The following is a 27,873-nucleotide window of genomic DNA, read 5'->3' as shown; positions in this document are numbered from 1 at the left end:
TTTTGAGGTTCCAAACCTGAAGTCCACGTGAAAAGACAAAACTACATTTCCCACAATGCTCTCCGGGAGCCTTGGAAAACACAAATCCCAGACCGCGCATGCTCGCAATTGATGTCCGGGGTAAAAAAAATGGCGGCACTGTTGCTGCAGGAGCTGGGCGACTCGGAGATTTGTAAAATACCCAAACCCGTTCAAAACAAGCTCGAGAGGATTCTGTCCGATCAGCAATACGAGATCGACTCTCTGAAAGCGCAGCAGGAGCAGTTTCGAGTCGACAACGGTGAGTGGGTTCACGTTATTCCAGCTTGTTAGCGCCGGTCGGTGCTAACGCGTTCCACTCGCCGTGCCAGCGTGTTGTTGGACCGGACCAAAGTTTGAGTAAATATTTAGATTTTGAACGCACGTACACATCAACCCCACGTGTGCGCTAGTTTCACACGTCTCTTAATGACAGTGTTACGCGTCTATTAGCGGCTCTGGCTGCGTTTAACTGCCGGTTGTCAGTTAACAACGACGTGAAGCTAGCTGATGCTAACGTGAAAGTGCAATCATCTACTGAGCTACTTTAACACGATTTAGTTTGGATTTATTTTGTCCGAGTAAAAACCCCACGAATAACAAACTTAGTATAACACTTATAAGATTTTCATCAAGTAAATCACCAAAGTATGAGACTGTTGTTTCGGCCTCATGGACTCGGATGACACACCGAACGATAACTAATGCAAGTGAGCGTCCAAATGTGATATTCATGTCTTTGTTGATCTTCCTCCTTCAGAGCAACATTTCTTTGAAAAAGTGAAGCAGCTTGCCCAGTGTCAGGAGGAGTTTCGGTCCCAGACTCAAGACCATCTTAAACTCAAAGATGTGTTTACTAAGCTTGGTAAGAGTGAACTCATTGCAATGTCAAAACTGACTTAACCATAACTTACTCTAGAGTGAATTCAATCTACTTCATAATATTGTGTCTCTCTCTTGCAGAGGAGGATCTCAAAACTGTGCGTGAGAAGAACAGTGAATATGAGACTGTCCAAGAGAGGCTGTCGTCCGAGCAGGTGAAATAGTGACACAAACGAGAACATTAAGAATGGATCGTGTTTTTAATTGAACTGGGCTTGTCAGCACACCATTTGTAAACCGGCAATCGATATGGTTGTATGAATGTGGTTTTCATTTCAGACTCTGCTGTCAAAAGCCAAAGAGGAACTTGAGGCAGAAAAGCGAGATCTTGTGCGAACTCTGGAAAGGAGGTCGTTGGAAGTGGAGCATGTAAATGGTACCGACATTGTTTCAGTCTTTTGTTTGTATAAACTAACTTTTACTTTGACGGGGCACTTGAGTTATTTTCTGTTGCTCCACCAGATGACTTGAGGCAGCTCAATGATAAGCTGGTGGAAGTCAACACCTCTAAGATGGCCTTGCAGATGAAGCTAGATGAGCTCGAAGCTGCCGAAGTCAACATTAAAGTGAGACACACGTATATATCTTTATCTTGCATTGATTGTATATCTTAAAAACACCTTTGTCTGCAGAGGAGGTGACACTGTAAACAATGATTGCCATTAATTGTACTTGGTTTGTCATTACAGTACAAGGAAAAGCGAATGGAACAAGAGAAGGAGCTTCTGCATGGTCAGACATCTTGGCTGAATGAGGAGTTGAAGGCAAAGAGTGAGGAGCTTCTCTCTCTCTCCAGACAGAAGGGAAACAAGATCCTGGACTTGAAATGCTCCCTGGAGAACAAAGAAGATGAGGCAAGTCTCTTTTACTTACATATAGTTTACTTTATCTTGGCAGTACTAACGAGCACTGTGCTAATGATCACAATAGATAATTTGTGAAACTGCATTACGTTATAGAGCTAGCCTGCTTATAGCAGCTACATGTCAGTACAAGAGTAACAACACACATGAACAGAGCTGGTGTGTGTGGAAACTAGTTTGCTCTGGTTTACTGTCATTGTCATCTCTTAAAAGCATAATTAATACCCTTTTGTTTTTTGTTTTTTTTCCAGTTGAACCGACTCCAAGACCAAATGGTTAGTTTGAAGACTTCAAATGAAAATCTTCAGAGACAGAGTGAGGACATGATCAGCAAACTGAAAGACGTATGTGGTATTTCTTACAGCCTACCTCGATTCTTGGCTGAATTTAAATTTTGGCGTGTTTTGCATTTATTGTTTCTCTCTGTGGTAAGTTTAATAATTGAAGGTTTAAGTTTATGACTGAATCTTTACTTATTTTAGGCCAAGGAACAACAAGCCAACATGGAGGAAAAGTTCAGAAATGAGTTGAATGCCAACATTAAGCTCTCCAATTTATATAAGGTATGTTCACGTGCGTCACAACGAGCCTGGATGGTCCAGTAATGTAGACAAACACAACATGTACTCCCAGCTCAGCACACTTTGCTTATTTGGGCTTTTATTTGCTCTGAATGTAGTTATACACATTTATTTATTCTGTGGTTTTAATATCAATGTTAATATTCAGAATAACTTGTACTTGCAGGGTGCAGCTGCAGATGCTGAGGCAAAAAGTGAAGAGTTGAGTCTGGCTGTGGAGGAGCTACATAAACTGTTAAAGGAGGCTGGAGAAGGTGTGAGGCCTCCACAGAATATCCACAACCACTAAGCAGAAATCATCACATAATACTTTAATTCTTCCTGGTTTGAATATGCTTTGTTTAGCATTGGGGTCCAACTACGATTTCCTTTGTTTCTCCCCACAGCCAACAAGGTCCTTGAGGAGAAGTTACAGGAGAGTAATGGTGCCACAGACAAGACTGTCGCTGAACTAAATGAGAGGATCCAGAGTCTAGAGAAAGAGCTGGATAACGCCAATGATCTGCTGTCGAGCTCTAAACTTAGAGGTCTGTTTTTCTGACAGTTTTACAGTCTGGACATGTAACAAGTCCATGACAGAAATTCAATCTTGACTTTAAAATAAGCCAACCCAAAGAGACTTTCTAGGAAATAATGACCTGCGATGTGTCCTCTCCTTTTTCTCTCCAGGCCCACTTGGAACATCATCTGTGCTGACAGAAGAGCAAATGACAACAATGTCTCCAACAGCTGCTACTGTGTCCAAGATCAAACCTGGTGTGAAGCTCACTGAGGTATGTGCAGCGTAATTTCACTATTTATTAAAGATGTAAATTTCACAAAATAGCCGTAGTAGAACTTTGAAATGGGCTGGAGAGGATGGTTTGTAAGAAATAGATTGAAGGTCCTGTGAAGTGCCACAAACAGATTCCCAGTATCATGGTTAAAGGTGTTACTTCTGAATTTGGATATACCTCTGTTCTTGGACTGTGGTATGCATTTTCACACTGGTTGCTCCACCATGTGCTAATTGCCCAATAAATTTGTTTTTCCTTAAGAACTATCTTATTTTCTTATGATATGTAATCTGTGTTTTCAGTTGTATACTGCCTATGTGGAGAGCCAGGAGCAGCTGCAGTTGGAGCGCCTGGAGAACAAACGAGTCAACAAGTACCTGGATGACATAGTGCAGGAAGTGGAGGCAAAAGGCCCCATTCTTAAACGGCAACGTGATGAGCATGAGCGCATGCAGAAGTCAGTGGCCAGTCTTTCTGCCAAGCTGGAGCAGGCTTTCAAGGTGCATAATCCATGGATAATCTATTTTACACTACATCAACACAATTTTTGAATTTTAAGTTACTAATCAATGTTTGCATGTTCGTGTTTTTTTTAATTCAGGAGGTGCACCGCCTGCAGAGGGAGGCTGATGAGGCCAACAAGCATTCCTCAGTCTTAGAACGGGACAATCAGAGATGTGAACTGCAGCTGTCCGATATGGCTCAGCAGGTGGGTTCATTTTCTTCTTCCACCTTTTTACTTGTTTTTTTTTTATATTGAACATGTAAGCTATCTAATTTCTCCAAATGTATTGTTTTTTTTAATTCATGTTTTTCTTTTCTTCCAGGTACGAGTGCTGCTCATCGAGCTTGAAGAGGCTCGTGGAAACCATATTGTTCTCGAGGAGGATGTGAGCTCAGCCGACATCAGCAGCACATCGGAGGTGATCAGCCAACATCTGGTGACCTTCCGCGGTGTGGAGGAGCTTCAGAAGCAAAACCAACGTCTCCTGGCGGCCCTCAGGGAGCTCAGTGAGGCACAAGAGAAAGAGGAGTTTGAGGGCACGGTCAGCAGGTGTGTACAAATTAGTTTTCTTTTTGGTCCAACCAAATACATTAAGCTTACAGAGAGGGAAACGTTTAAACAAATGACATACTGTCTTTAACATTTGGTACAAAACACAAATATATGTTTTTCTGTCTCTAGCATCAGATTCTTGATGCACTCATTATCTCCCTCATAACATTACAGACATGGTGAGCTGGAGCAGAGTTTGGGGAAGGCTCAGGTGGAGCTGGAGTCCCTGAAGGAGCAGCGCAGTCAGCACAATAAAATGACCGAGTCCATCGTGAGGCAGAGGGACATGTACCGTGTGCTGCTGGCTCAGGCAACCGGAGTGAGCTTTCCTCAGCAAGGTAACACTGACAAGATATAAATGGGCTGCTCTGTAATGGACACAGCACAGGGACATCAGGAACATCCACATGTAGCAGCTTCTGTTATGATGCCAAGAAATTCAAAGTAGTTGGGAATTTCTAAGCATTTTTCCCCCCTCTTAAGATGCACTACCCGATGACTTCTCCCTGACCTCCACGCCTCGACGCTCACCTGCAGCCACTCCCACCACAGGAACGCCCACTGCTCTTGTCTCCATGGCAACAGAGTCTACTGAAGCTCTGGAGGCCAAGGCTGCCTTGCGACAGGTCAGTGCTACATTTAAACCATGTGTTCACAATTATAACTGGTTTAAATTTTCTGAAGCCCACATCTGTTCCTCCAAAATATATGTAGTTTTATTATTTTCTCTATTCTTCCAAACCTGATTGTTATTGTTGAATAGTTTACTGTGAAGCAAAAGTACAGATTTGTTGTAGATTAGTATTTATAAAAATGTCCCCCATTGCCACCACCTCCTACACTCTGAGCTTTCTCATGACTGCCACTAGAGGGCAATATGTCTATATTGAGAAATCTGCATTTATTTAAATGGCCCTGACATGATTCTTGGCCTTTTTATTTTGTTTAATGATAAGAGAATAAGGGTGAAGGCAGGGTGAATATAAACATTTATGTTGTCACCTAGTTAGTCTAGAAAATAGCACAAAAAAATGGGAAAGCAACTAAAGTGAAAGGAAAAAGTGACTCTTCCTAGTGGAAATAAATCAGAATGTGTATTTCAGTGTTCAGCCACGGTGTGAAAGGCCCTAAAGTTACAGATTTATTTTTCATTGATGACTGACTATTAACTTTTGGTATGACGCAGAAACGGCTCTTGCTGTGTTGATAGAAAATAATAATATCTCTTTGGATCTGCAGTTGCAGGAGGTGTTTACCACTTATAAGAAGGAGCGTTTGGAGGGTGACAAGGTGTCGACTGTGCAGAGCGAGAAGTTCCAAGAGCAGCTCTCTGACCTCCGCTCCCAGAATGCCAAAATATCCACCCAGTTGGAGTTTGCCTCCAAAAGGTAAGTTTGAAGAACGTGAGCAAGAACAACACTGATGTAAATTGCTTTGGGGAAGAAAAGCAAAAGTTTGTCATCTCCGAGAGATGCATAGATCACTAAAAGTGACTTCCATCTCTACAACGCCAGGTATGAGATGCTTCAGGACAACGTTGAGGGCTACAGGAAGGAGATTGCCTCCCTAAGAGAGAAAGAACAGAAGATGATTGCTGCTACACAGAAGCAGGAGCAAACTATCCACACTTTGAATGAGGATCTGAGAGCTGCCAAAGAGAAACTCTCCATGGCGGAGGTTTGTCTTTATTCCACCATCCTTTTGCCTTTTCAAGTTGTCTTTTGTGGCTGTGTCTGTTTTTCTTGGAATTTTATCATCCCTCCGGGGAATTGTAGCAGTAGATTTGAGACCGTTCAAAAACAACCCGTCAGAGGGAATTGCTTATCTGCTCCTGTGTCTTAGGGCTGTGCTGAGGGCCTGCGTAAGGAGAGAGACATGCTGAAGTTGGTGGAGTCCAGATTGATGCAGGAGAAAGAATCAATCCAGAGTCAACAACAGAGCCAGAACATGCTGCTGACAAACCTCCAGACAATTCAGGTAATCTTAAAGTGTAAATTCTGGTTTCTTGGACATCATGCAAGAACCTTTTAATAATCTTCCCCTGAAGCCTCTCTCTGAGGCCTGTATGAAGTGTACCTTTTCTGATTCACTTTTTTTTTTATTTACTACACTAGTCCAACATAACTCTTTTCCAACACATGTTCACGAGGAAGTGTGTATTTGTGGAGTTTATTCATTGGTATAATCAATGCCCCTAACATTGTCATTTAAGGCTGGCTGTCTGTTTTGCTTGATTTGTGGGAAAGATTCCGTCACATAAATGTCATAAGAGCAAGCTTTAAGTCTTTTGTCTGCAGTCAGCAAATATAACACAACATTTAAGAAAAAGTTGGTTTTAGAGGACACAAAACAAGTAGAAAATATAAATAGCACACCTGACAGGGAATGGAATAAGAGGGAATGGTTTGGGCTACATGAAGTTTCATGCAGCTCATTCTCTCATACACACAAACATAGTTCATGCTGTTAACTGATGTGTTGTTCTAGGCGACTCTTGAGCGTTCAGAGACCGACACACGCCAGCGTCTTAACAACCAATTGGAGAAGCAGGAACGGGAGATCTCCCAGCTGCAGAAGCGGCTGGAGAACGAGGTGGAACAGCGCCACCTGCTCAGCAGAAACCAAGAAGTAAGCCTAGATTTCCTGATTTAATGTAACGGATTTTGGTGATTTTGGTACAACTTAAAAACTGTAGGTCTTGTAGTACCTTCAGACAAGGGATATTTTATCTGTACTCTATACATGGTATGGTATGGGAGCAGTGGTCAAACATCATCTAAACAAGTTTATCCTTAACATCACAGTCATAGCCTTTTAAAAAGTTTCCGTTTGCCCTGTTCAGGCATCAGCAGAAGATGAACATTTCAGATGTTTCCACGGAGGACTTAAACCTATTTTATGAGTGATGGAAGAAGTCTCCCCAGATATCCACACTCCATCTTCCTTAAAGCAAATAAACACGGATATCAAAGGGGGTAGAGAATTCAAATGTCTGGTTAGGGGATTTCTCAATGTCCCTGATTTCTCATGCACAGATCCAGTTAATGGAGACAAAGAGGCAAGTGGAGACGCAGGTGGCTTTATACCAGAAGACCAAAGAGCTGCTGAGTGCTGCTGAGTTGGAGCTCAACTCCCTCCGGCTGCAGCAAGGCAGCAGCGAAGCACATCATACCCTGAGTTGCCCCTCCACACCCACCACCAGAGGTTGGCACAAACACACACCCACTCACTAAAGAAAATATAACCACACAATGCACATATGAATCCATACATGTATTCGCTCCAAAATATTTTGTAATTCTCAGGGTTATGTCTTTGAAAGCTAAATCCTTTATTACTGCTGGTAAATGTATTGTCTGTGTTTTATAATTGTTCACTATAATGACCATTTACGAGCTAGTTTGTAGTTTAGGGAAGATAATAAAACTCATGGAAATTGTACAGGTCCTGTCTTATTGCATTTTAGTAACCCAGATTTAAAATTGGCCCACATTTTTTCATGTATTCTTTATACTCATTAACTCGTGTTTTTCACAACAGTTTATATAAATCAAGATTCAGTAAAAAAAAAAAGCCCAAATTAGGTCATTCTTTCTTTGGGTTTTCAGCCCAGCCTCATAACTATGTAATGGTATTTTATTAGTGCGTCCTTTCTCTGTAATGATAACACATTCATTGCACTGTTGTCAAGCTGCATCACTCACGTATGCTGCTGATTGTTTCCAGGCCTGCAGGTATCAGATCAAGACAGAGAGCACCTTCAGGGCCGCCTGAGGTTGGCTGAGACCCGCGTAGAGGAGCTGGCAGAGAGCCTGAAGGCAGTAACCTCCAGCATGGAGCAGTACAGAGCCATGGCTCAGAGCCTGGAGGAGTCCCTGGATAAAGAGAAGAAGGTGCAAAACAAACGCTGTCTGTCATTGTTTGACCTCGTAAATCCAATTGACTGCAAGCACATAAAAAGTAGATTTAAAAGTTGTATGAGCGCTGTTGGAGGCTGGTAAATATGTGTTGCACACCAGGTATTGGTCTGACAGTAAAGTTTTTCCTGCACAAAGTCAGCGTTAAGATTGTTGCCTCTTTAAGTAAATGTAATCCAGTATGTTAATGAAATGTTTATCAGTTAGTCATGAATGATTTTAGCATTTTAAAAAGTTAGTATTGCACATTGGGAAATTTTGCTGGTGATTATTGTTTTTTAAAAATTTGCAAATGTCCAGGTAACGGAGCAGGCACGCTCATCCATTGAAGCCCATATGAAGGAGGCTGAGATTCGGCACCGAAAGATTGAGGAGAAGCTTCTGGAAGCAGAGAAAGAGAAGCAAGGCCTAGAAGAGCAGAAGAAGATAGCTCTAGCTTCACTGGAGGAACAGGTAAAGTAATGTCCCATATTTAGTCATTCCAAACATTTGTTAAAAGTTTTCTTAAAGGTTTGTGACATTTTTCCATCACCACATTTGAATTTTGAGCCTTTATGTTGTTACTTTCCATTGAAAATGGTTAATCTTTGTGTGTGTGTGTATCTCTTGTTAGATAAACAATCTAAGGAGAGGTTTATGCAACGCTCAGGCATCTCAACAGGCGGCACTACAGCAGGTAGCACTGGCTGAGGCTCAGCAGCAGAAAGCGGTTCAGGACAGCCAGGAGCATGTAAGCACCTTTATAATAATGTGATGTGTATTGTCATGGAAACAAATCATTTTTGATATAAAGTTTCCTTTCCCATTTCCAAGGCTAAGCTGGCAGCAGAAGCACAGGATAAATATGAGCGGGAGATGATGCTGCATGCAGCAGATGTGGAGACTCTGCAGGCTGCAAAGGCTCAGGCGCAGCAGGCCGTCGAGCTCAAACACCAGTTGGAAGAGAAAGTACAGAGGGTCAGCACTGAGCTCCTGGAGGCCAGAATCTCCTGGGAGGAGCAGGAAAAGATCCTCATGGTTGGTAGAGTGTATAATGTGATTTTAGTGAGGTTAACTTTGAGTTGGCACCGTGCAATCCTAACAATCATTTGTTTCGGGGCCAAATAAATCATCACCTTTTTAATGTGCGACCGCTTATTTTATCATATTTCCCATTTGCCTATTTTTGATGGAAGTTTATTTCTTTCCTTATCATATAGGAGGAAATGACCAAGATTGAGAGTCGCTTTGAGGAATTGCAGAGACAGAATGTTCTCCTGCATGAGCAGATCCAGACAATGAGCAGCAAGATGGCCGAAAGCTTGCAGCGTGCCGCCAGCGAGAGTACTACGAACATTTACCTGAGTGAAGAGGGCAAATCTCAAGACCAAGTGCTTGAGATTCTCAGGTAATGCAGCCTAAATCACACTTGTGAATGAACCTGTCGGACAAAATGTATCCAACTTCATTACAGAACAAACATCCTGTAGAAATTTAGCAGCGTTTGACAACTGGTCACATTGCTGGTCTATTTTCTTCTATATTTTTTTCAAATTTTGGCACCTTGATTTGTTCTCAATCTCAGGTTTGTGCGTCGGGAGAAGGAGATAGCAGAATCCCGTTATGAGGTTGCCCAAGGTGAGACTTTGCGTCATCGGCTGAGGGTGGCGCACCTGGAACGAGAGCTGAAGGAGATGCAGGACAGCTTGAGTGCTGCAAGGGAGAGGATGCAGGTGTGTTTTTATTCTTGTCAACACTCATTTCACAACACACATTTACCAGTAATGATGCTTATAACAGCTGCTTGTCTTAAACAAGGTTAAATTGCTGCATTGCAGATTGGCAGACTCAGTTTGGTATGCACTTCACTCTTGTCAACTAAGAATTTATTCTGTTTGTTTTCTTCACTCGTTTATTTTATTAGAATTCTTTTCTTATGTTTTTTTATTAATGTGTGCAGCAAAATAGTCTTTTCTTTTTTTTTTTTTACTCCATTTCCAACAACAAGAAGGTCAAAGAAATCTTACCTAAAGATTAACACTAATATAATTATATCTATCCTGGACACTATAATTAATACCTAGATTTACCCTATATGACTAAAAGCCCAATGATGATATGACTCAGGTGACAGCAAAGACTCTGGCTCAGCACGACGAGCTGATGACCAAGACCGAAACGATGAGCATCCTGATGGAGACCAACAAGATGCTGAGAGGGGAAAAGGAAAAGATGGAGCAGGAGCTGCAGCAAACCCAAGCTAAGGTATCAGTTCCATTTTATTCAGAAATTACTTTAGAAGGCTGTTTTCCAATAATATACTCGGTGAACCTCCAAATAGACTTGTTTCAGCTCCTCTTCTGTGTTTCAGTTGCAGAAGCTGGAGTCAGACCTCATGCCAATGCAGCAGGCCAACTCTGAGCTGAGTGAGAAGAGCGGCATGCTGCAGGCGGAGAAGAAGATCCTGGAAGACGAGATCAAGCGCTGGAAAGCTCGAACGCAGGTCAGTGAAAATACTAAACTGATAGTGAGGCCTATGTGCAAGGTGAAATTTACCATTCTCCATTAGAAAAGCATTTAATCTCATTAATGAAAATTCTACGACAACTTATTTTCTCATTACCACTAAATCCACTTTTTGTTCTTCTAGCATTTGGTGAGTCAACAGAAAGATTCAGACCCAGAGGAGTACAAGCGTCTGCACTCTGAGAAGGAGGCACATCTCAAACGCATCCAGCAGCTCTCTGAGGAGACGAACAGACTTAAAGCAGATGTGTCCAGGTATGGGCGAATGAATGTCACAACAACATGTCACATAATATTTCTGTTCCACCTTTCTTATTAATTTTCCAACTCTTCCCAATTTCTCTCAACAGGAGCAGTAACTTAACAACTACCCTACAAGGCCAGATACTGAACTTGCGTGACAGTATGAGTAAGATAACTGATGAGCGAAATTTGCTGAAGAAGGAAGTGGAAACCAAGAACCAGGAAATCCTGGACAAGGTGCGAACTATCACGCAGGTCAAGAAGATCGGGCGTCGCTACAAGACTCAATATGATGAACTCAAGGTGGATCATGACAAGGTGAGAGCTCAGTAGCTGTTGTCAGCACAGCCTTTAGACCAAAGCAATTTAAAAGCCCATGTATCTTTTAGTCCATCTTGAACTGTTGACCAACAGCATCTTTTCTGTGCTAGTTTAAACATGTCAATCCTTCATGCTGTTTCCACCAGATGGTGGCTGAGGCCGCAGCAGGTCCCTCCCAAGAAGAAGAGGCTCGTCAGGCATCAGTTCAGGAACTCCAGAGCCTCAGAGATTCTCTAAACCAGGCTGAAGCCAAGACCAAAGAGCTGGAAGGACAGCTGGAGAACATAAACAAGGTTAAACCTAACACACGTGTTTTTCTTAGTCCTCCACAAGTTCCACCGTGAGCACACTGGCCTTTTTTACATTCATATAATTATTTGTATCCCATCTTTTTTGGCTTGCCACAGGTGGTCACAGAGCGGGAGACTGAAGTGCGTAACACCCAGGAACAGTCCTCCAGGCTGCAGACAGAGCTGACCAGGCTGAGGCAGGATTTGCAGGATAAGTCTTCACAGGAGGACACACTGAGGCAGCAGATGACCAACAAAGAGGAGAAGACCCGAAAGGCCCTGGTTTATGCCAGACAGAGGATCAACCAGCTCACTAGTGAGACTTTGTCCTTTAACCATTGGTCCTCCTGATATTGTGCCGTTGCTTGCTTTTTGGGGGTTGAGATCTCACAACTGAGAAATTTCTGTCCAGGCTCCAAAGACGCGCTGCAGAAGGAAAATGATGAGCTAAAGCAGCAGCGTGAGGAGCTGGAGGTTCGAGTGAGCGCTCTCAAGTCCCAATACGAGGGCCGCCTGAGTCGGCAGGAGAGAGAACTGAGAGACCTGCGAGGTCAACAGGAGCGACAAGAGCAAAGAGATGAGCCACCTGAGGCAGGTCCTAGCAAGGTGAGAGCCCGCTTCAAAGTTTTCACATAACAGACATTTTGTAATTAACCTCCCCATAAGCTTTCTGCCACTTTCAAATCTACCTGAACTTTCAAGGTTGTTTATAGAGCCATAGTAACTTGTAACTTTTATTCTTATATTTTATTTGAGCTGATGTTTGAAGCATTAAGAGTTTGGTGGTATAATGACTTTGCAGCTCGACCATAATGACTCCATCCTGATTTTCAGACCCAGGAGCAGCAGAGGAGCACAGAACAGAGGCAGATCAGTCTGAAGACAACTCCAGCTGCAGACAGGGGCAGGTAAGACTCAACCACTGAAACTACTGCAGTGAAACATGGACATAAAGAAATGAATCTACCACATGTTTCGTACAGTTCTGTGATGTTCTTGAGTACATTTCCTTTGACTTGTTCAAGTTTTACCTAAATAAATTGTGCATTAGAGGAATCTGTATTCATTGATCTTTATGTGTGTCAGTGCCAGCACCTCCGAACCTCCAACTGCCAACATTAAGCCAACGCCTGTAGTCGCAACAGCCGGCAAGCAGCCGGTCAACCCGGGGAACAAACCCACTCCAAGAGCAAGCATCCGGCCTATGATCACTCCAGCGACTGTACCCACACCAACCCCCACAGCTACAGTCATGCCCACCACTCAGGTGGAGACCCAGGAAGGTAAGTCAACAGCTCTAATTAGTCAAATTACTGTTGTTCCGAGATATTTGTCTCAGTTCGATGAAGAGCACGGCCAATTAGTTCCCACACAGGGAAGAAAGTTTGATACATTTTTCTGTATTTCTAACTTTTCTTTAGCTTTATGTGAATCTCCTTTCCACTAACTTGAATTTCTCTACAGCCATTCAGTCTACTGAAGGCCCACCAGTGGAGCATGTGACCGTGTATGGCAGCGCCAGTGGCTCTGTGCGCTCGTCCAGCCCCAATGTCCAGGCCTCTTTAGCCAGCCCCATGTTGACCGTTCAGCAGACCCAGACACAGACGACGGCATTTGTTCAACCAACGCAGCAACAGAGCGTGAGCCATGCAGAGCCAGCCAATCAGGAGCCACCACCTCTGGTCATTGAGGCCACACCCAGTTCACAGGTGGAATGGCCTTCGACTTCCTCCACCTCTATGTTCGCCACTGGTGAGAAGCTTTACGAATTGAAGATGAGTTAATCCATTTGCAAGTCATAGTGCTGTGTTTTTGGTTGGTACAAGGAGAAGAGATAAACATTTTAAAATAGTTTTAAATCCACAAAATGCCAGTTTTTTTTAGAGATAATTTTTGAGCCACATTTATTTAGTTGCTCAGTTTTAAAATATATTCTTAATCTCTTTTTATTTTGGGCATTTTGAGTATCACTGTGAGGGAGAAGACTGAATAATCTCAATAATCTACAGTTTCAGGAACTTCCTCCATGTCCAAGAGGCCTCGAGAGGAGGAGGAAAGCAGCAGCATGGTCACTGACACAGAAGCCCCGCCGGAGGACACCTCCAGGGCTCCTATACCCAAGAAGCTACGCATCATCCAGAGAGTGGGTCCAGAGGTGAGGGAGCAGGTTACACAGAAACCTGTTGGACAACAGACATTTTCCTTGTTGTTAATGATGTGAAAAGAATTGGTGCAGCTCTGACAGTTTTCTCCTCAGGAGGAGGTGCTGGCTGAGGACAGTGCTGAGGCTGAGGGCGTCGTGCCAACAGACAGTCAAGACAGTGCAGAGGCAAGTCAGGTTGGTCATAGAGAGAATATGATTTTCCAAGATGTTATATGTATTTTAATCCCTCATCATCATATCATATTTTGATGCTATGAAAGCAAGCAGATAAGGACAGTGTTATCAACAACAGTCTTTGCAGTAATAAAACTGTCAAACCTACATTATCATCCTCACGGCTCCTGTTGTTTCTAGATGGAAAATGGATCATCAGTCACAATTGGCAGTTTTATTTTTATTTTCTAGAGAGGATAAATATGGTGCAAGTTTTTTACCATAAGGCGATCTCTATAGCTAATGCTCATGGTAAACTCTTGTTACCACATATATTAGACGTTAGTCAACAATTACAATCAGAAAGAGTTTTAAATATTCATGATAAATGATGTAAATGTCTGTTGCGCACTCTGCAGACGGAGGAGTTTCAAGCACTGGAGGAAGGAGAGGACAGTGCCGCCTCACAGTCCATGACTTTGGACCAAGAGATGACGCTGACGCAGAGTGACGCCCCCGAACAACTGTCACAGGAAGTTATCGTCATAATAACAGACACTGAGAGTGAGGAGGAGCAGGAAGAGGAGGATGAGGAGGAAGACGAGCAGGTAGAAAGTGTTTTTTTTTAAGGGCAAAGCTGCATTAGACACTAGCCACAGAATTTGTCTTTTAAAAATGTCCCTGTCTCTTGCCTAATGATTTGTTCACTGCTCATTGGTAGGAATGCGATGAGGAGGAAGAGGAGGAAGATGAAGACGAGGAGGAAGAAGAGGAAGAGGATGAAGAGGAAGATGAGGGAGGGATGGGGGAGGAAGGAGAGGAAAGCAATGAGGGGAGCGGAGATGGCAACGAGGCCTATGAAGAAGATGACACAGAGGTTTGATTGCTTATGACATATACAGACCTCTGTTACAACTTTGACCTTTTTATACGTCCTCACCCACACAGGCCTTAAGCACATTAACCCCTCCCCCTAATTGAACCCCCTTCACACACAGAGATTTACGTTCCCATTCCAGCTCACACACTCAGTTTTTCCACAGCGCCCCCCCCCCCCCCTTTTAACTGTAACTTGAATTTTATCCCCGTGTCGTAACTCTCTGTCTGTGTGCAAGCTGTGAGTGTTGACTCTGATTGTTTACTTGTTCACACTGCACGTGGTTGCACATGTTGTGTGGGATGAGACAGTGTCTGCTAAGTGCAGTTAACAGTCTGTCACTTGTAATCTGCCCCAGTGAGAGATGTTCGAAGTTGGGAATCTGCAAAACACTGTTGTCCAGTGTGTTTATCTGTTTTTTAACATGAAATAATAAATTGATTACTTGAGACGGCATTTACCAGCTGCAACATTCCCTCAAGTTTAAAGCCAAGGGATAAAAAAAATGCTTCATAATAAATATATATATTATGAAGCATAATTTTCAGAGCATGACATTATTGTGCTTTTATTCTATATAAACAAACGTAACTCCAACCATACTTAATAAATAGTTCTTTCTTATTTAATTTATGTAGCTATAAAGTTTCAGTGTTTGCAGGATTCTGTACAGTTACTCACATACTTGTATATATGGATAGAATTAGTTTTTTTTAACTGTCCTTTTTGAAGCGCATCTTTGTTCCATATAGAGAGAAAATTAATCTGTATCTGGTTTTCTGCCATTTTATTCCTCGCATCTTTACTGTGTTTGGAAAGATCTCATAACGCATTTTCTCTCATTTTAACCAGCTTGTGTTCTGTACATTTTTATTTGACCCAATTAAACTTATAAAAATTCACTAGTGGTCTTGTTTCTTTTACCGTCCGTTTTCGTTTATTATTCCCCTTTGTCCTCTCCTTTCTCAGGGAGCTGACGTCACAGACCCGGGCACGGAGACTGAGGAGAGTTTGGGGGCGTTTGACTCCACCCAGAGACCAGCGGATTCCCAGACACCCTGCTGTAAGATCCAGGAAACGCTGTTAAACGCACATACGTACATCCACACGTTACTCACAAGATGTCCAGACATCCAATTAGTTATCTGACACTCGACACGATGACTGGGAAAGATGTAATATGTTGTCGTCTGTCTAAAAGGAAGCGTTGGTGCAACTGTTTGCCAAAATACAGGTCATTTTCATGACGGCTACAAAAGTGAAACTCATGATTCAAATCCTTTGGGTGTGTGTGTTGTAAGCCTGTATAGCTAATACATTGAAATTGATTTAATCCTAATTTAATAATATAATATAACAAAATCTGGATTAAATAAAGGAAAACTCAGAAGCACTTTTACTTGGCTAACAATAGATTTTATAGACTGAATAGATGAAGGCTGGAGATGCATCTTATAACACTTACTCTCTTCATTAATCTACCTATTTGATGTCAAACTAAAAATCTTTCATCATCCCAACATGTCAATCTGATTGTATCTTGTTATATTAGTCCATAATATATTTTCGAAATTTTGAGATTAAAATCTAACTGATCTCTCATTTCAAAAATGTAATCATAATGTTATGAAATGGAAAATTTTTGACCTTCAACATGATTTGTGCTGTTAAAATCTAAGAAGATTGTTCGTTCAGGCTAGAATTTAATTAATAGATGATGCGTGTTTTCATTGGTCTTTGATAAGCAGCCTTAGTGTTTACATTTCTGATCCAGTGTCTGTGCTCCAAGTCAGATTGACCTCTGTTCCTCTGAACTCTTCTAGTCGAAAGCAGCGCGATGGAGATGTTTTCCTCCGATCAACCTATCACAAGCTCTGGTTCACGCATGCCCCAGTCGCCACGGAGACCAACGCAACAGCTGCAAACCCGCCCGAACATCCACCCTGCCCCATCATCAGAACTGGGACAGGTATGAAGGACGAGTAATCTATTCTGTAATAATAACGTTGATGAGATTAGTTACAATAAAGATCATTATATTGTGATATTTTGCATATTTTCACATACATTTTTTTGTATGTTTGTTTTTCCTCCTGTTTTCCAAATATAAATCAGACCTGTAAATTAATCGGTCAACAGAAAATTGATCACTGACCTTAATCAACTCATTTCTGTGATCAAATAATCGTTCATTTTAAAAACAGTCTTTTAATGTCTGCATTTACAGCGCATGCCTGCTCGTCGTCAGACAGTGGGCAGAGTCCCTCAGCTCACTCCCGGGCTGCCGGTAAGAGCTTTAAGTCTCATCTATATTCCGAGAACATCATCAGACCTCGGTGTGAAACTTTTACTGTGTTCGTATCTCAACACTTCTTCACCGTCTGTTCCTCTGCAGCAGCACTTCTTCGACGACGACGACAGGATGGTTCCCAACGCTCCCACTCTGGTGGTACCGCACCGCGACGGGTTCGACCAGGCCGTCCAGTACGTCTCACACACATGAACACAGACCTGGAAGTCAGAACTCTCAGGAGACATTTAATGTATCATGGTTATTTGTAACAGAAACATTGATTTAATATGGCTTCTGATCATATTCAACACATTTTTAACATTGATTTACTGTCTTCAAAAATTCTTTTAATATTTTTAATTTAATGAATTACTTTTATTTTATACTTTGAAGTATAATAAAGCTTAACATTTTTGCATCTTATCTTTTCCTATGAATAATAATACATTATTTTATCAAATGTATGCCCTTTGAAATGTATGAATAAGTTGTCAGATCTATATTTTGATATTTTTATTTGAGAAAAAAAAAGGGAGAGAAGTTGAAATTCCATGTAACCGTATTGCACTGAACGACTTCTGTGTGTTCATCAGTTCTCCGCAGGTGGCCGGTGTGCCTCGCTTTCGGTTCGGCCCTTCGGACGACATGCCCCAGACCAGCTCGTCTTCACACTCTGATCTGGGACAACTGGCATCACAAGGAGGTACCTCACCGCTTTGTGTTGTAATAAGTAAAACAACGATAAGCTAACTGCAACAGAAAAAAGATATGATACTTGTTTTTAAAGCAAAACAATTCTTGTCTTCAGGTCTTGGGATATATGAAAGCCCCTTGTTCCTCACAACTCATGAAGAAGAGTCTGGTGGACGCAGTGTTCCTACCACCCCACTGCAAGTTACAGCCCCAGGTATCTGTCTGTCTGTCTGTCTGTCTGTCTGTCTGTCTGTCTGATATGAAGGGAGCAGCTCTCTCTTTATTAACATACTCAGCATATTTCAGTCTCTGTAAACTGTTTGGACATTTTTTTATCAGGTGCCAAGAACCCAAATCATTGAGTGAATCCACATCTTGTTTTTATGTCCTGTGCTTCCAGTAACCATCTTCTCAGAGGCGGCTCAGTCTGACAGCAGTGAGCACGCCTCGCAGTCGGTTCCCATGGTGAGCACGTCCACGCCAGGCCTGCTGGTGCCAGGAGCAGCCGGCACAGGGGAGGACAGAGATGATGTCTTCCTGGAGCCTGACACTGATAGGTGAGACTCACTCCTCTTTACTGTCTGTCAGTCGGTTTAAGTCTTTCACAGCTGTCGGAGCTCACAGACACTGACCAGAGACTGCAGCATCAAGTGTCTCATCATTTGTCATCGGTTTCCTTTTCCACTGCCCCTGTCCGTAGCTGCATCAACAATAAAACTTTCTGTAAAACTATAAAAGATGCGTTTCAGGATTGTTTTGTTCACGGAGGTTTTTGCAAATTGCATTGCTACGTATTTTTATATATTTATTGATTTTTTTCTCTGTTTTCTCTGTTTGTTCCAGGCCCAGTGCTGAAGCGTCGTCGGATCAGGTCGTGTCTCAGGGAGACATGGAGGAGCAAAGTCAGCTGTCTGACAAGGCCAGCCTCCCCTCCACCAGCCAGGAGCCCTCCTCCAGCTCCGCAGGTACACTGGAGCTTCATGACTGTGCAACTTTTTTCCAGATGTGAATCTCTGTCATGTAATCTCCTTTTTTATGTAACTGTGATGTTCAGCTCTGATTGACACGTTGTGTTTTTGTGTGTAGATACAAGCAGCGCGCCGCCTAAACCCTCTAGACCTGGAATGAGCAGACAGCTGCAGCGCTGGCCGGAGAGCCGCGGCGGCCGGATGAAGAGAGGAGGTAACACCTTCAAAAGTAAACACACCTGATTGGATATTTAGGACTTAACTGGTGTAGCTCCAGTATATAATAAGTGGAACTGGGGGGGGGGGGGGGGGGGGATGTTTCAGTATTAACAACAAATCCTAACTATTTTTATCTCCAAGAAACAAATGTAATATGAACATTTGATAATATCAATGATATTCTGACTGAAAAGTGAATGTGGTAGTTTAACTAAACTGTTCCCAGACCTGTGTATTGGTAAAGAAATTCCCAGGTTTACTACAGTGCAGAAAACTAAGCTGCTGCAGCAACTCACACTTTGTCCAGTCAGGGCTCAGCCGTGTGATTTGCAAAGCTCTGAGTACTCATGTTCATCAGCTTGTCTTCAAATACCAGTATCCGTCGTATGTACGCTGCTTCAGTGGCTCAGGATGTTCCCATGAACCACAGGGTTCATTGTTCAAGTGTGATGAGAGATCTTTGTAAGTTAGAAATCCAGAATCTGGTTGTATCACACTTGTCTGATTCTAACAAACAGGAGGCTTCCACACAGACTTTTACAACAACACTGATCTTTATTGTAAGTCAGAAATTAAGTCCCAGATTTTCTAGAAGTTCTTGCATGACTGAAAAGTGCGACTAAAGTAATTTAAACTAATCTCTCTGTCCCTCATTCTCTTATTTCTAATGCACATTAATTGCAGTGTAACATGTTTTTGGCTTTTATACATGTACGTGTTCACAAGATTAACTTCCTGCATCATGACTAACTGTGCACACTAACCCTGTTTCATTTTAATTACAAGTCAGAGCCTTTAATACACGTTGGGGTGTGTTGTTGAGTTTTTAATGTAGATTTAAAAAACACAGTACGTTCATTACAATGCAAATACAGAAGTTTTTCATCGGTGTTACAGGCTTTGTTTGAAATAATATTTCATGTCAACAGGTCAGGCGTTTCCTTCTCGGGGAATACACGGGAGACGATTCGCCAGATGAAGCACTCATCCAGGAAACTTGACGACCACGACCGGACGACTTGTCATTCCCTCCAGAAGCATCCCACGTCCGTGTTCAGATTCTCGACTCAGTCCTGATAGTCGTTCACGTGCTCTGAAGCCTGTTGTTTTTATGTTCTGCTTTTGTTTTTAATGTACTTGCAAAAGTACCTTTTTTGTAATCACGCTCCATGCTGATGCAGTGGGTTTTAATAGGGATGTAATAAACGATAAGAAAATTGGTGAGAAAAAACAAACAGTCTCTGCTTTTCATGTCCTTGGGCATTTGATGAAGCTGCTGCTCTGAGGGGACACGCTGGCGGGCGCAGCAGCCATGACGGGACGTTCACCATCCACCCTCACGTTGTAGGATTTGGCTGCAAAAGAAGCAAAATGGTTATTAGATGAGTTCATGGTGACTTTTAAATTCATGAAGGGCATTTTGGATGTTTTTTAAAATGCATGTGCCAGTTTCAATTTCAGTGAAGATGAATATCAAACAGTCCTGGCGATGGCGTTTTCGGGACATTAACTTGGGACAGTTTCTGGCGAGTGCAGGGTTTGAATTTTAAGGTGTGTGTGATGTGTCAGGAATGATTTAAAACACTAGACGGTAAAGCCGTCCAGACATAACGCAAACATAACACTTTAAACTCTTTATAAGGAACTATAGGATTGTTTAAAATAAAGGGGACATCGTGGAAACAGAACCTTTTCTTGTGGTTTCTCCGTGATAAACTTTTAGATGAATGGACACCTCCCTCAATGACCTTTACATCTGTCTAATCCTCCACTCCACCCTAACACACACCCACACACACATGGTTTCTGTTAGACGTCCCAGACATGATGGGAATGAAGTTAAATGTCTTTCAGGCTGAAACATGAAGGATGCACATTTAAATATAATGAACTCGGGAGAGATTTTAACAATAAAACAGTTTCTACTTCATTTCTGTAAATTGAGAGGCTTATATTGAAAGCAGTGTTTTGAGGTTTTAATCTGAAGTACAAAGAGCTAAACTAACATTTTCCACTAGTTTTTCCTTAACTCCAACGAGGAGGTTCTATTTTTTCACCCCTGTCTGTCTGTTGGTTGGTTTGTAAAAACTACTTGATGGATGAGCATGAAACTGGGTGGAAGGATAAGAACCCATTAAATGTTGAAGTTACTTTAACTTAGTTAGAGAAGGTGTTTTGCAACATTTTTGTTGATTTTCTCAATAATTATTGGATCTTGCTGAAAAAAAGGCTGATATTTATGTGCAATTTTTTGCAGATCCAAATAAGAATCTATATCCAGTGAATTCTAATGTGGTTTCAAAAGGGGACTGTTGGTATTTGTATGCCTTCTCTTTCTCTGATGATTTTACAGAACGTATCTGTTGAGATGGGACCCACTGGCTCCTTTACTGGTGTTGACTGTATGTATTGTCTTACATTTGGAGAAGACGTAGTATTTGTATCCTTCTGGTTCCCTGGTGCTGGGCACGGACACAGCGGCTGTGACGGCGGTGGGGAAACCTCTCCAGGTCCGGATGGTGATGACTGGGCCGAGAGGAGACACTGGAAACACATCAGTGTAAAACGAGTGAGGAAACCACAATGGGTGTCGCAGTGTTTTCCTCATCCCAAGTGTTTTGGCATTGACAAAATCCTAACCCTGAAAATGTTACACATGCTGTTTGTTATTTACCACACTATTTGCAACATGGACCTTTCTGCCCTTTTCACCTTGTAAAAGCATGACTCACTCTTTCAGGGAACTGCACGTGCTGCAACACGGTCAACATGTTGATATACTCAGCAGAACACCCAGTGAGTCACCACAGCTACTGTTCTACAGATGAATTTTTATACCTGCTTGTCGAACCACCCGGTTGCGGACATTGTACACGGCGTATTGGACTTTCTTGCCACATGATGGACTGGTGCCAAACTGGTATGAGTATTTCTGGACCAGTCCCCCTGAAAGAACCAATAATAATCTCAGAATCGATTCAATAAAAAAGGGTTTTGTACAAATAATAAGTGTTTTGTTTAAATTAGGATGAAACACAGCGACAGTCATCACCTCTCTTGAAGAAGTAGACGGACTCTCTCCTCCTGTTGTACTGAGGCACAGACAGAGCAGCAGTGATGTGGCCCCGCAGCCCGCCGAAGCCTGTTTCAATTACTTGAGGATAACCAGGGTCCAAAACATCATTGTCAAATCTCCAGTACTGAGATCCCTGCAAACACCACAACATCATGTGAGCACAAATGAAAATGTTAGACCTTGAGGGTGTTCCTTGAATTTGAAGCAGCAGAATAAATTTATGACATCCATTAAATTCCTCAAATCCAGCAAAAGCCCACGTTAACTCCGATTAGGGGAAAAAGTTGACCTTGAACATGTATGTTTTGCCCTGACAGCTGCAGCGTGTGAACACAGTGTCAATGGGGGATGGGACTCCCCACACTTGTGTGATGCCTCTAGCCGGACCTGGCTCCCTGTGTCTGTTCAGGAGCCAGAAGTAGTGTCCTGTAAAAAAAAAAAAGTGTGAATAAAACGCATGAACACATCATTTGATATTGTGTAAATCAGGGGTCAGCAGTGAGGACCTTGGCACTGACCTCTGAAAACCACCACCGTGCCGTTCCTCAGGGTGGTAACTGCACCCACCGGCCGCCCGCTACACAGGTTTGTATCGTTGCTGTCATCTGGAAAAAAGGATTGATTGGATTGACGAGTAATAAGACTGAGAAAACATTTTTTGTTTCAGACTGCAAATAGTTGTGTAAAAGGAGCATCTTTGCATTTCTATCAAATTCATGTAAAACAGATTCCACACTGGAAACAGGAAACTGGAAATGGAGTCTAATGGTGAGAACAGTTCTCACCTGCTTGGTAGTCTCGTGGATTGTCTATGTTCAGAGTTTGTGCAGCGTCCACAGGTTTAGTCTCAGGGTCTTTGGGGGGGTCTTTGACCAGAATTGGTTTAGCTGGCGAAGGTTTGCGCTGGGGTTGCTCTGTGGGTTTGGACGGTTGGGGTTGCTCGGTGGGTTTGGACGGTTGGGGTTGCTCGGTGGGTTTGGACGGTTGGGGTTGCTCGGTGGGTTTGGACGGTTGGGGTTGCTCGGTGGGTTTGGACGGTTGGGGTTGCTCGGTGGGTTTGGACGGTTGGGGTTCCTCGGTGGGTTTGGACGGTTGGGGTTCCTCGATGGGTTTGGACGGTTGGGGTTGCTCGGTGGGTTTGGACGGTTGGGGTTGCTCGGTGGGTTTGGACGGTTGGGGTTGCTCGGTGGGTTTGGTTGGGGTGACTTTCACTGGATCTGCAGTGGTTACTTGTGGTGTAACCTCATCTGTGGTATCGTCCTGTGCTTCAGATGTGGACGAGGGAACGTGAGTCGTCGGGGCATCGAGCTCTGGGGAAACACTGGTGGACAGATCTTGAAGGCCTGTTGTTGAATCCTCTGAGCTCTCAGTATTTAGGAGATCAGGGTTGGAAGTGGTTTCGTCAGGGATGGTTGTCAAGTCCAGCGTGGTGAACTGTGACGTATCCACGGTTGTGTCGTCCTGTGTGAGTTCTGTCGATGCTGAAGCTGCTGTGGTGAAGGGAAGTGTTGTGACCTCTGGATTATCAGTGGTGGCTTCCGGCAGAGCTGTCGTCTGTGCTGCAGGAGAAACGTCGTCCTCCGGTTGGACGGTTCCCTGCCCTGCTGTCTCCGGCTCTGGGCTGCTGGCTGTAGCAGAAACCTCTGTCTGGGCTGCAGAGGTTGGTGTCGGCTGGTCGGAGACCTGCTCTGTCGTGGCCTGAGGGAGGGTTGTTCCTGGATCACTGGAATCTGGAGGTGAACATGATGATCAAATGTTAGGTTTGAATTAGATTAGAATTACCCAGTTGTATCAAGACTTATGTCTCCCCATCAGAGAATATCATGAGAAAGAGTGGTGTTCATCCTTCAGCAGAGTTCAGAGACATGGAGCATTGAGATGTGTTTCCTCTCCCTACCTGTGCTCTCTATGGGGGCTTCTCCACTGGCCATAGAAAGGGTGGTGAGGCTGTCGTCAGCCTGCGTGGGTTCATCGTCTGTCTGAGTGGTTTCTGTCTGAGAAATGACTGTGACCGTCTCTGTGTTGAACTCCGGAGTGTCCGGCTGCAGGGTGGGTTCAGTGGAGACATGATCCAGGGGATCAGCTGTGGACGACCCATAACCACTGGTGCCTTCTGGGACTGGACTGGTCTCCTCTTGTCCAGTGTTGGTGAATTCCTCGTCCGTAGGGAGCTGGTTGTTTGTATCTAGAGAGATGAAAAGCTGTGTGAACCCACAGTCATAAAAACAACTGGAGAAAGAGCTTTGATAGATTTATCATCACTGCCCACCATCACTGTAGTCATCTGGTAGATATGAGGTTAGACCAACCAGAGGAGTTGAATCTTCATCTGTGACAAAACAAATCAATGTTCAGTTTCAACACCACTATCTTTATTTCCCCTGTACTTGTTGGTTGCACATCACTGAGGCTGTGACTCTCCACATGGAAACATCACAACATGTCTTCCTCCTGAGAAGGAAGGTGACGAGGATGAAAGAAACTCCACCCTCTTGACTATTCCAGGCCAGCTCCTGAATTAAACCTATGGAGAAAGTGTTCTGTCATGGTTTCTTGGCTTGGTTTGGTGCTTTCCTCTCTTGGGACTGAGCCTGTGCCGGTAACCCTCCCACACACTCATCACAACACTGCTGCCTTGTGTTTCTCTTGGCCGGAGCGCCTTGTTCTTTTGGCTTGTCCTGCTGAGACTTGGCCCCTCGAACGAACCACAACGACAGAGGTGTGGTGGTCAACGGTAAATGTCGTAAATCCTGTTAAATGAATCAGGTTCAGCTCATAATGATCAGTGATGATAATGTCACATGGGAAAGTAGAAAGGCAAGTAGAGCACACACTGTACCTCCAACTAGAACTAATAATCCCCTTAAACTCAATCCAGCTCCACCATAGATATCAGTTCCCTAAACGTGCCTGACTTTTTCCATCAAGATCCATGAATCGTTCCGTGTGAAACGCATCGCAAAAGGTTAAAGAAAGGGAAAAGAAAGTCCTGGATCTGCCCCCTGATCCAGATCCACACCAACATTTAAATCCCTGACCCAGACTGCATCCTTCTGCCAAGTTTCACGATAATCAGTTCTGTAGTTTTTGTGTTATTTAGATTACAAACAAACAGAGATACAAAAGGTAATAGGTGATGAGCTAATAAAATTACATGCAGCTTCCTTTGAGTACATTTCAAATTGTCACCTGTTTTGTTTCCCTCACTGGATGTAGAAGGCAGCTCCTCTGGTCCCGTGAGAGGCGGCTCTGTGGGAATGTTTCATGAATAATAAAGATTAGCGAGTCCTAAAAATATTTTCTCTTGAATCCTAAAAAACTGAAAACGTACAAAAAATTAAACCTGTTGCCAAGAGATGTATACCTGTGGGTTTGTTATTGTTTACACTATCGCATGAACTAGTCTTCACTGGTGCTGTTGCACTGGCTGCTCCACTGATTTCCTCTGCACGAATTACCAGGACAGAAAATATGGTCAAATGGAAACCAATGCATCGGTGCAGATATCATTGCACGCTTCTCCATGCACGTGTACTAATCTCATGGTGCAGGTGAGAGAGATGAGGGCTGATTTTAACATGCAGCCATGCTTTCACACAAGCATCGCTGTATTTGCTGGTCACGTATCAAACGACCACCCAATGTCAACAGACGACACCAGACCAGACGATGAATGACCACTTAGTAATGACAGAAAATATTACGGTGATACCACAGAGTATGAAACGGCGAAAGGGGATGTGTGGACGTGAACATGCAGAAAATCACACGTGATGACGATCATGCTGAACGAGCTGGACGAGGCTCACCCTCTGCATCACACTGGCTCGTGTAATCTGGACAACACTGCTTGAACTTGAAGCAGTCAGAGTCGCAGGTGCACCGTCGGCCTCTCTTGAAGGATTCTCCACATCGACCTTTACATGAGCTTTCTGTCGCACACAAACAAAGCAGGGCTCAACACACTGTACAATAAGACTACACAATGCTGAATACGTTCATCACATTAATGACTTTTTCAAGGTTATAGTATATGACACATTGCTCTCTTAGTAAAACATGAAAATCACAATTAAACATCTGATCAGTAAAAGCTTGCACAAACAATAAAAATATAGTTTTAATTATATCAGGAGAATAAAGACTCACTTGTGGTGCATTGAGATTCGTAGTCTTCGCAGCACTCTCCATAAAGCAGGCAGGTGTAATCACACTGGCACATGTAACCCCTGTAGTACTCACCACCGCATCGTCCTTTACAGCTCGCTGCAGAAAATCCATTGAAAGTCAAACGACACCCAGACTTTTAAATGTTCCATTATTTTTTCTCCAATAACAAAGTCTCTGCGAGGGAACAGGCTATTATTCCACCGGAGTGGGTCGACCCTCTGCTCTATCATTATTTGCAGGGTAAACATGAACGAGTGACAGCTCAGCAAACACACAACACCAGGAAATTGCTTCATCAAAAACAACTTGCTTCGTGTTTGTGACTCTCAGAACACAAGAAAATACACTTTTGGTCAAATATTCCCAGTGCCACACAAGTTATACTCACACTGAGCTGCACTAAGTGTCAAGGCACATGCCAACACAATACCAGCACAAAGCAAAGTGGAAGACATCTTCATTTCAACCTGTGAAATGAGACACAAAAATAATAAATGCATCAGATCTTTGTGTCAGTGGCAGATTTATGTAAATCCTGTGAGATCATATATAGAACTTTACTTTCAGGTTAAGAGAGAACATGAAAAGTATCTTACCTCTGTCTGCTGCTGCTGCTGCTGAAGTTCAGTCTCCTGCTGCTTTTAAAAGCCTTTGAAAGACCGGCCTGGCTGGACGTCCCTTTAATGGGCGAATCCGGTCTAATTAAAAGTCGTGGTGAGCTCACAGGCTGTGTAGGGAGGATCCTCCCGTCCAGACCGTATAGGTCCAGACATCATGATTCCCCGCAAACAGCTGGAGGCACGTCAACACACATCTGTGCCAGACAGGCGGCTGACCTCACACACGTCTGGGCGAAAGCAAAAGTGTGTGTGACCTGTTAGTCACACGTGGGTGGACGAGACACATGAAAATCATCATAAACGAATCAGGACCATGTCAAACAACTTAGATACAGTCAGTGGTCGAGAGCCATTTAATCCACAGCAGCCTCATTCTAATGTGATACATCATCATACATGAGAGCAACCAGTGGTGGAAAAAGTATTTTCTTAAGTAAAATTGGCAATACCACACTATATAACCACAATTACACAATTAAATCTTGTATTCAAAATGTTATTTGTATAAAAGTACATATTTCAGCAAAATGTAATTAAATAATCAAAATTCAGTTGTCTATCTGGGTCATAAAATGTTCTGATATCTTATAAACTGTTCATGTAAATACAATCTTAGTCTCTAAAGTTGGAGCTGTGAAATAAATGTGTGAGAGTTAAATTATTGTACCTGAAATGTTGTGAAGTAGAAATGTAAAAAATATAGCCTGTACATAAATGTCCCTGTTTTTCCACCACTGTGAAGGACATTGTTTGTAAAGAGCCATAAATGTGGGTTTAACTATATTTGAGGTTTCTCTGAATGAGTATTTTCCATGGTGGTATATAGTCAGTGAGTTTACATGCACTGAGGTAACCTGCTCACTGTTCCCTCAGCACAGTGACAACTTGTTCGAGGACCGTTTGTCCTTGAATGCACCAACAACTACACTGTTTTAACTTTTAACTTCATAACAATAAATCAAATGGGACATTATTACTTATATATTTGAGCCTGTCGGGTATCCAGGGCTCAAAGCAAATACCATCTGTAATCTGTTTTATTTTTCTTACCATCGTAAAACACTTTGTAATGTGGATTTGTAAAATTTCTCTATAAATAAAGATTAGTATTATCATATTATCGTATACATTATTATTGTCATATTGTATTATAGTTTATTTATGTTATTATTATTATTATAGTTTAG

At 42.8% G+C, this 27,873-nt stretch overlaps 2 protein-coding genes across 12 annotated transcripts; one reads left to right on the top strand and one right to left on the bottom strand.

Moving 5' to 3' along the window:
• Nucleotides 1-113: 113 nt before the first annotated feature.
• Nucleotides 114-20,051, top strand: tprb (translocated promoter region b, nuclear basket protein). Of its 8 annotated transcripts, none has more exons than XM_034583906.1 (52): nucleotides 114-280; nucleotides 779-883; nucleotides 982-1,055; nucleotides 1,180-1,276; nucleotides 1,363-1,466; nucleotides 1,590-1,754; nucleotides 2,015-2,107; nucleotides 2,246-2,326; nucleotides 2,511-2,598; nucleotides 2,731-2,871; nucleotides 3,014-3,117; nucleotides 3,423-3,620; nucleotides 3,722-3,829; nucleotides 3,948-4,174; nucleotides 4,352-4,515; nucleotides 4,661-4,803; nucleotides 5,417-5,565; nucleotides 5,692-5,854; nucleotides 6,020-6,154; nucleotides 6,665-6,805; nucleotides 7,213-7,381; nucleotides 7,904-8,070; nucleotides 8,395-8,547; nucleotides 8,708-8,824; nucleotides 8,908-9,111; nucleotides 9,294-9,481; nucleotides 9,659-9,806; nucleotides 10,201-10,338; nucleotides 10,445-10,576; nucleotides 10,724-10,854; nucleotides 10,950-11,160; nucleotides 11,310-11,456; nucleotides 11,571-11,769; nucleotides 11,866-12,059; nucleotides 12,288-12,361; nucleotides 12,540-12,736; nucleotides 12,918-13,205; nucleotides 13,463-13,608; nucleotides 13,711-13,782; nucleotides 14,190-14,378; nucleotides 14,492-14,647; nucleotides 15,617-15,711; nucleotides 16,484-16,616; nucleotides 16,875-16,934; nucleotides 17,043-17,131; nucleotides 17,534-17,643; nucleotides 17,749-17,847; nucleotides 18,034-18,190; nucleotides 18,477-18,598; nucleotides 18,720-18,815; nucleotides 19,339-19,380; nucleotides 19,750-20,051. In XM_034583906.1, exons 1-52 carry the CDS (start codon nucleotides 130-132, stop codon nucleotides 19,797-19,799), a joined length of 7,104 nt encoding a protein of 2,367 aa, XP_034439797.1. In that variant the 5' UTR covers nucleotides 114-129; the 3' UTR covers nucleotides 19,800-20,051. The 8 variants fall into 8 exon arrangements, 6 of the variants coding, with proteins under 6 accessions (XP_034439797.1, XP_034439795.1, XP_034439800.1 ...); XM_034583904.1 differs by having other exon boundaries at nucleotides 13,711-13,791; XR_004613703.1 differs by lacking the exon at nucleotides 19,339-19,380 and having other exon boundaries at nucleotides 117-280; nucleotides 13,711-13,791; nucleotides 19,750-19,865; nucleotides 19,909-20,051.
• prg4b (proteoglycan 4b) lies at nucleotides 19,631-26,941 on the bottom strand. Of its 4 annotated transcripts, none has more exons than XM_034583914.1 (15): nucleotides 26,663-26,941; nucleotides 26,455-26,533; nucleotides 26,046-26,162; nucleotides 25,706-25,828; nucleotides 25,261-25,341; nucleotides 25,086-25,145; nucleotides 24,166-24,225; nucleotides 23,794-24,081; nucleotides 22,682-23,626; nucleotides 22,415-22,501; nucleotides 22,186-22,322; nucleotides 21,873-22,029; nucleotides 21,659-21,766; nucleotides 21,239-21,364; nucleotides 19,631-20,175 (listed from the first exon to the last, which is right to left on the bottom strand). In XM_034583914.1, exons 2-15 carry the CDS (start codon nucleotides 26,525-26,527, stop codon nucleotides 20,069-20,071), a joined length of 2,469 nt encoding a protein of 822 aa, XP_034439805.1. In that variant the 5' UTR covers nucleotides 26,528-26,533; nucleotides 26,663-26,941; the 3' UTR covers nucleotides 19,631-20,068. The 4 variants fall into 4 exon arrangements, with proteins under 4 accessions (XP_034439805.1, XP_034439806.1, XP_034439807.1 ...); XM_034583915.1 differs by having other exon boundaries at nucleotides 22,682-23,627; nucleotides 23,858-24,081; XM_034583916.1 differs by lacking the exon at nucleotides 25,261-25,341 and having other exon boundaries at nucleotides 25,086-25,142; nucleotides 26,663-26,940.
• Between the last annotated feature and the right edge of the window lie 932 nt (nucleotides 26,942-27,873).

This window comes from Hippoglossus hippoglossus, chromosome 4 (genome assembly GCF_009819705.1).
Source record: "Hippoglossus hippoglossus isolate fHipHip1 chromosome 4, fHipHip1.pri, whole genome shotgun sequence".
In the NCBI taxonomy this organism is placed as follows: Eukaryota; Metazoa; Chordata; class Actinopteri; order Pleuronectiformes; family Pleuronectidae; genus Hippoglossus; species Hippoglossus hippoglossus.
Note: the sequence above shows the minus strand (reverse complement) of the source record. Positions and strands in the feature narration are given on the sequence as shown.

Excerpts from the sequence above, each read along its gene's own strand:
- tprb (XM_034583904.1), top strand. The coding sequence starts at position 130 with ATGGCGGCACTGTTGCTGCAGGAGCTGGGCGACTCGGAGATTTGTAAA. Across the intron at positions 2,872-3,013 it reads GTCGAGCTCTAAACTTAGAG|GCCCACTTGGAACATCATCT; the intron begins GTCTGTTTTTCT and ends TTTTCTCTCCAG. Across the intron at positions 17,132-17,533 it reads GGGTTCGACCAGGCCGTCCA|TTCTCCGCAGGTGGCCGGTG; the intron begins GTACGTCTCACA and ends TGTGTTCATCAG.
- prg4b (XM_034583914.1), bottom strand. The coding sequence starts at position 26,527 with ATGAAGATGTCTTCCACTTTGCTTTGTGCTGGTATTGTGTTGGCATGT. Across the intron at positions 22,502-22,681 it reads TCCACGAGACTACCAAGCAG|ATGACAGCAACGATACAAAC; the intron begins GTGAGAACTGTT and ends CCTTTTTTCCAG. Across the intron at positions 21,365-21,658 it reads CCGGGTGGTTCGACAAGCAG|TGTCTCCTCTCGGCCCAGTC; the intron begins GTATAAAAATTC and ends ATGTGTTTCCAG.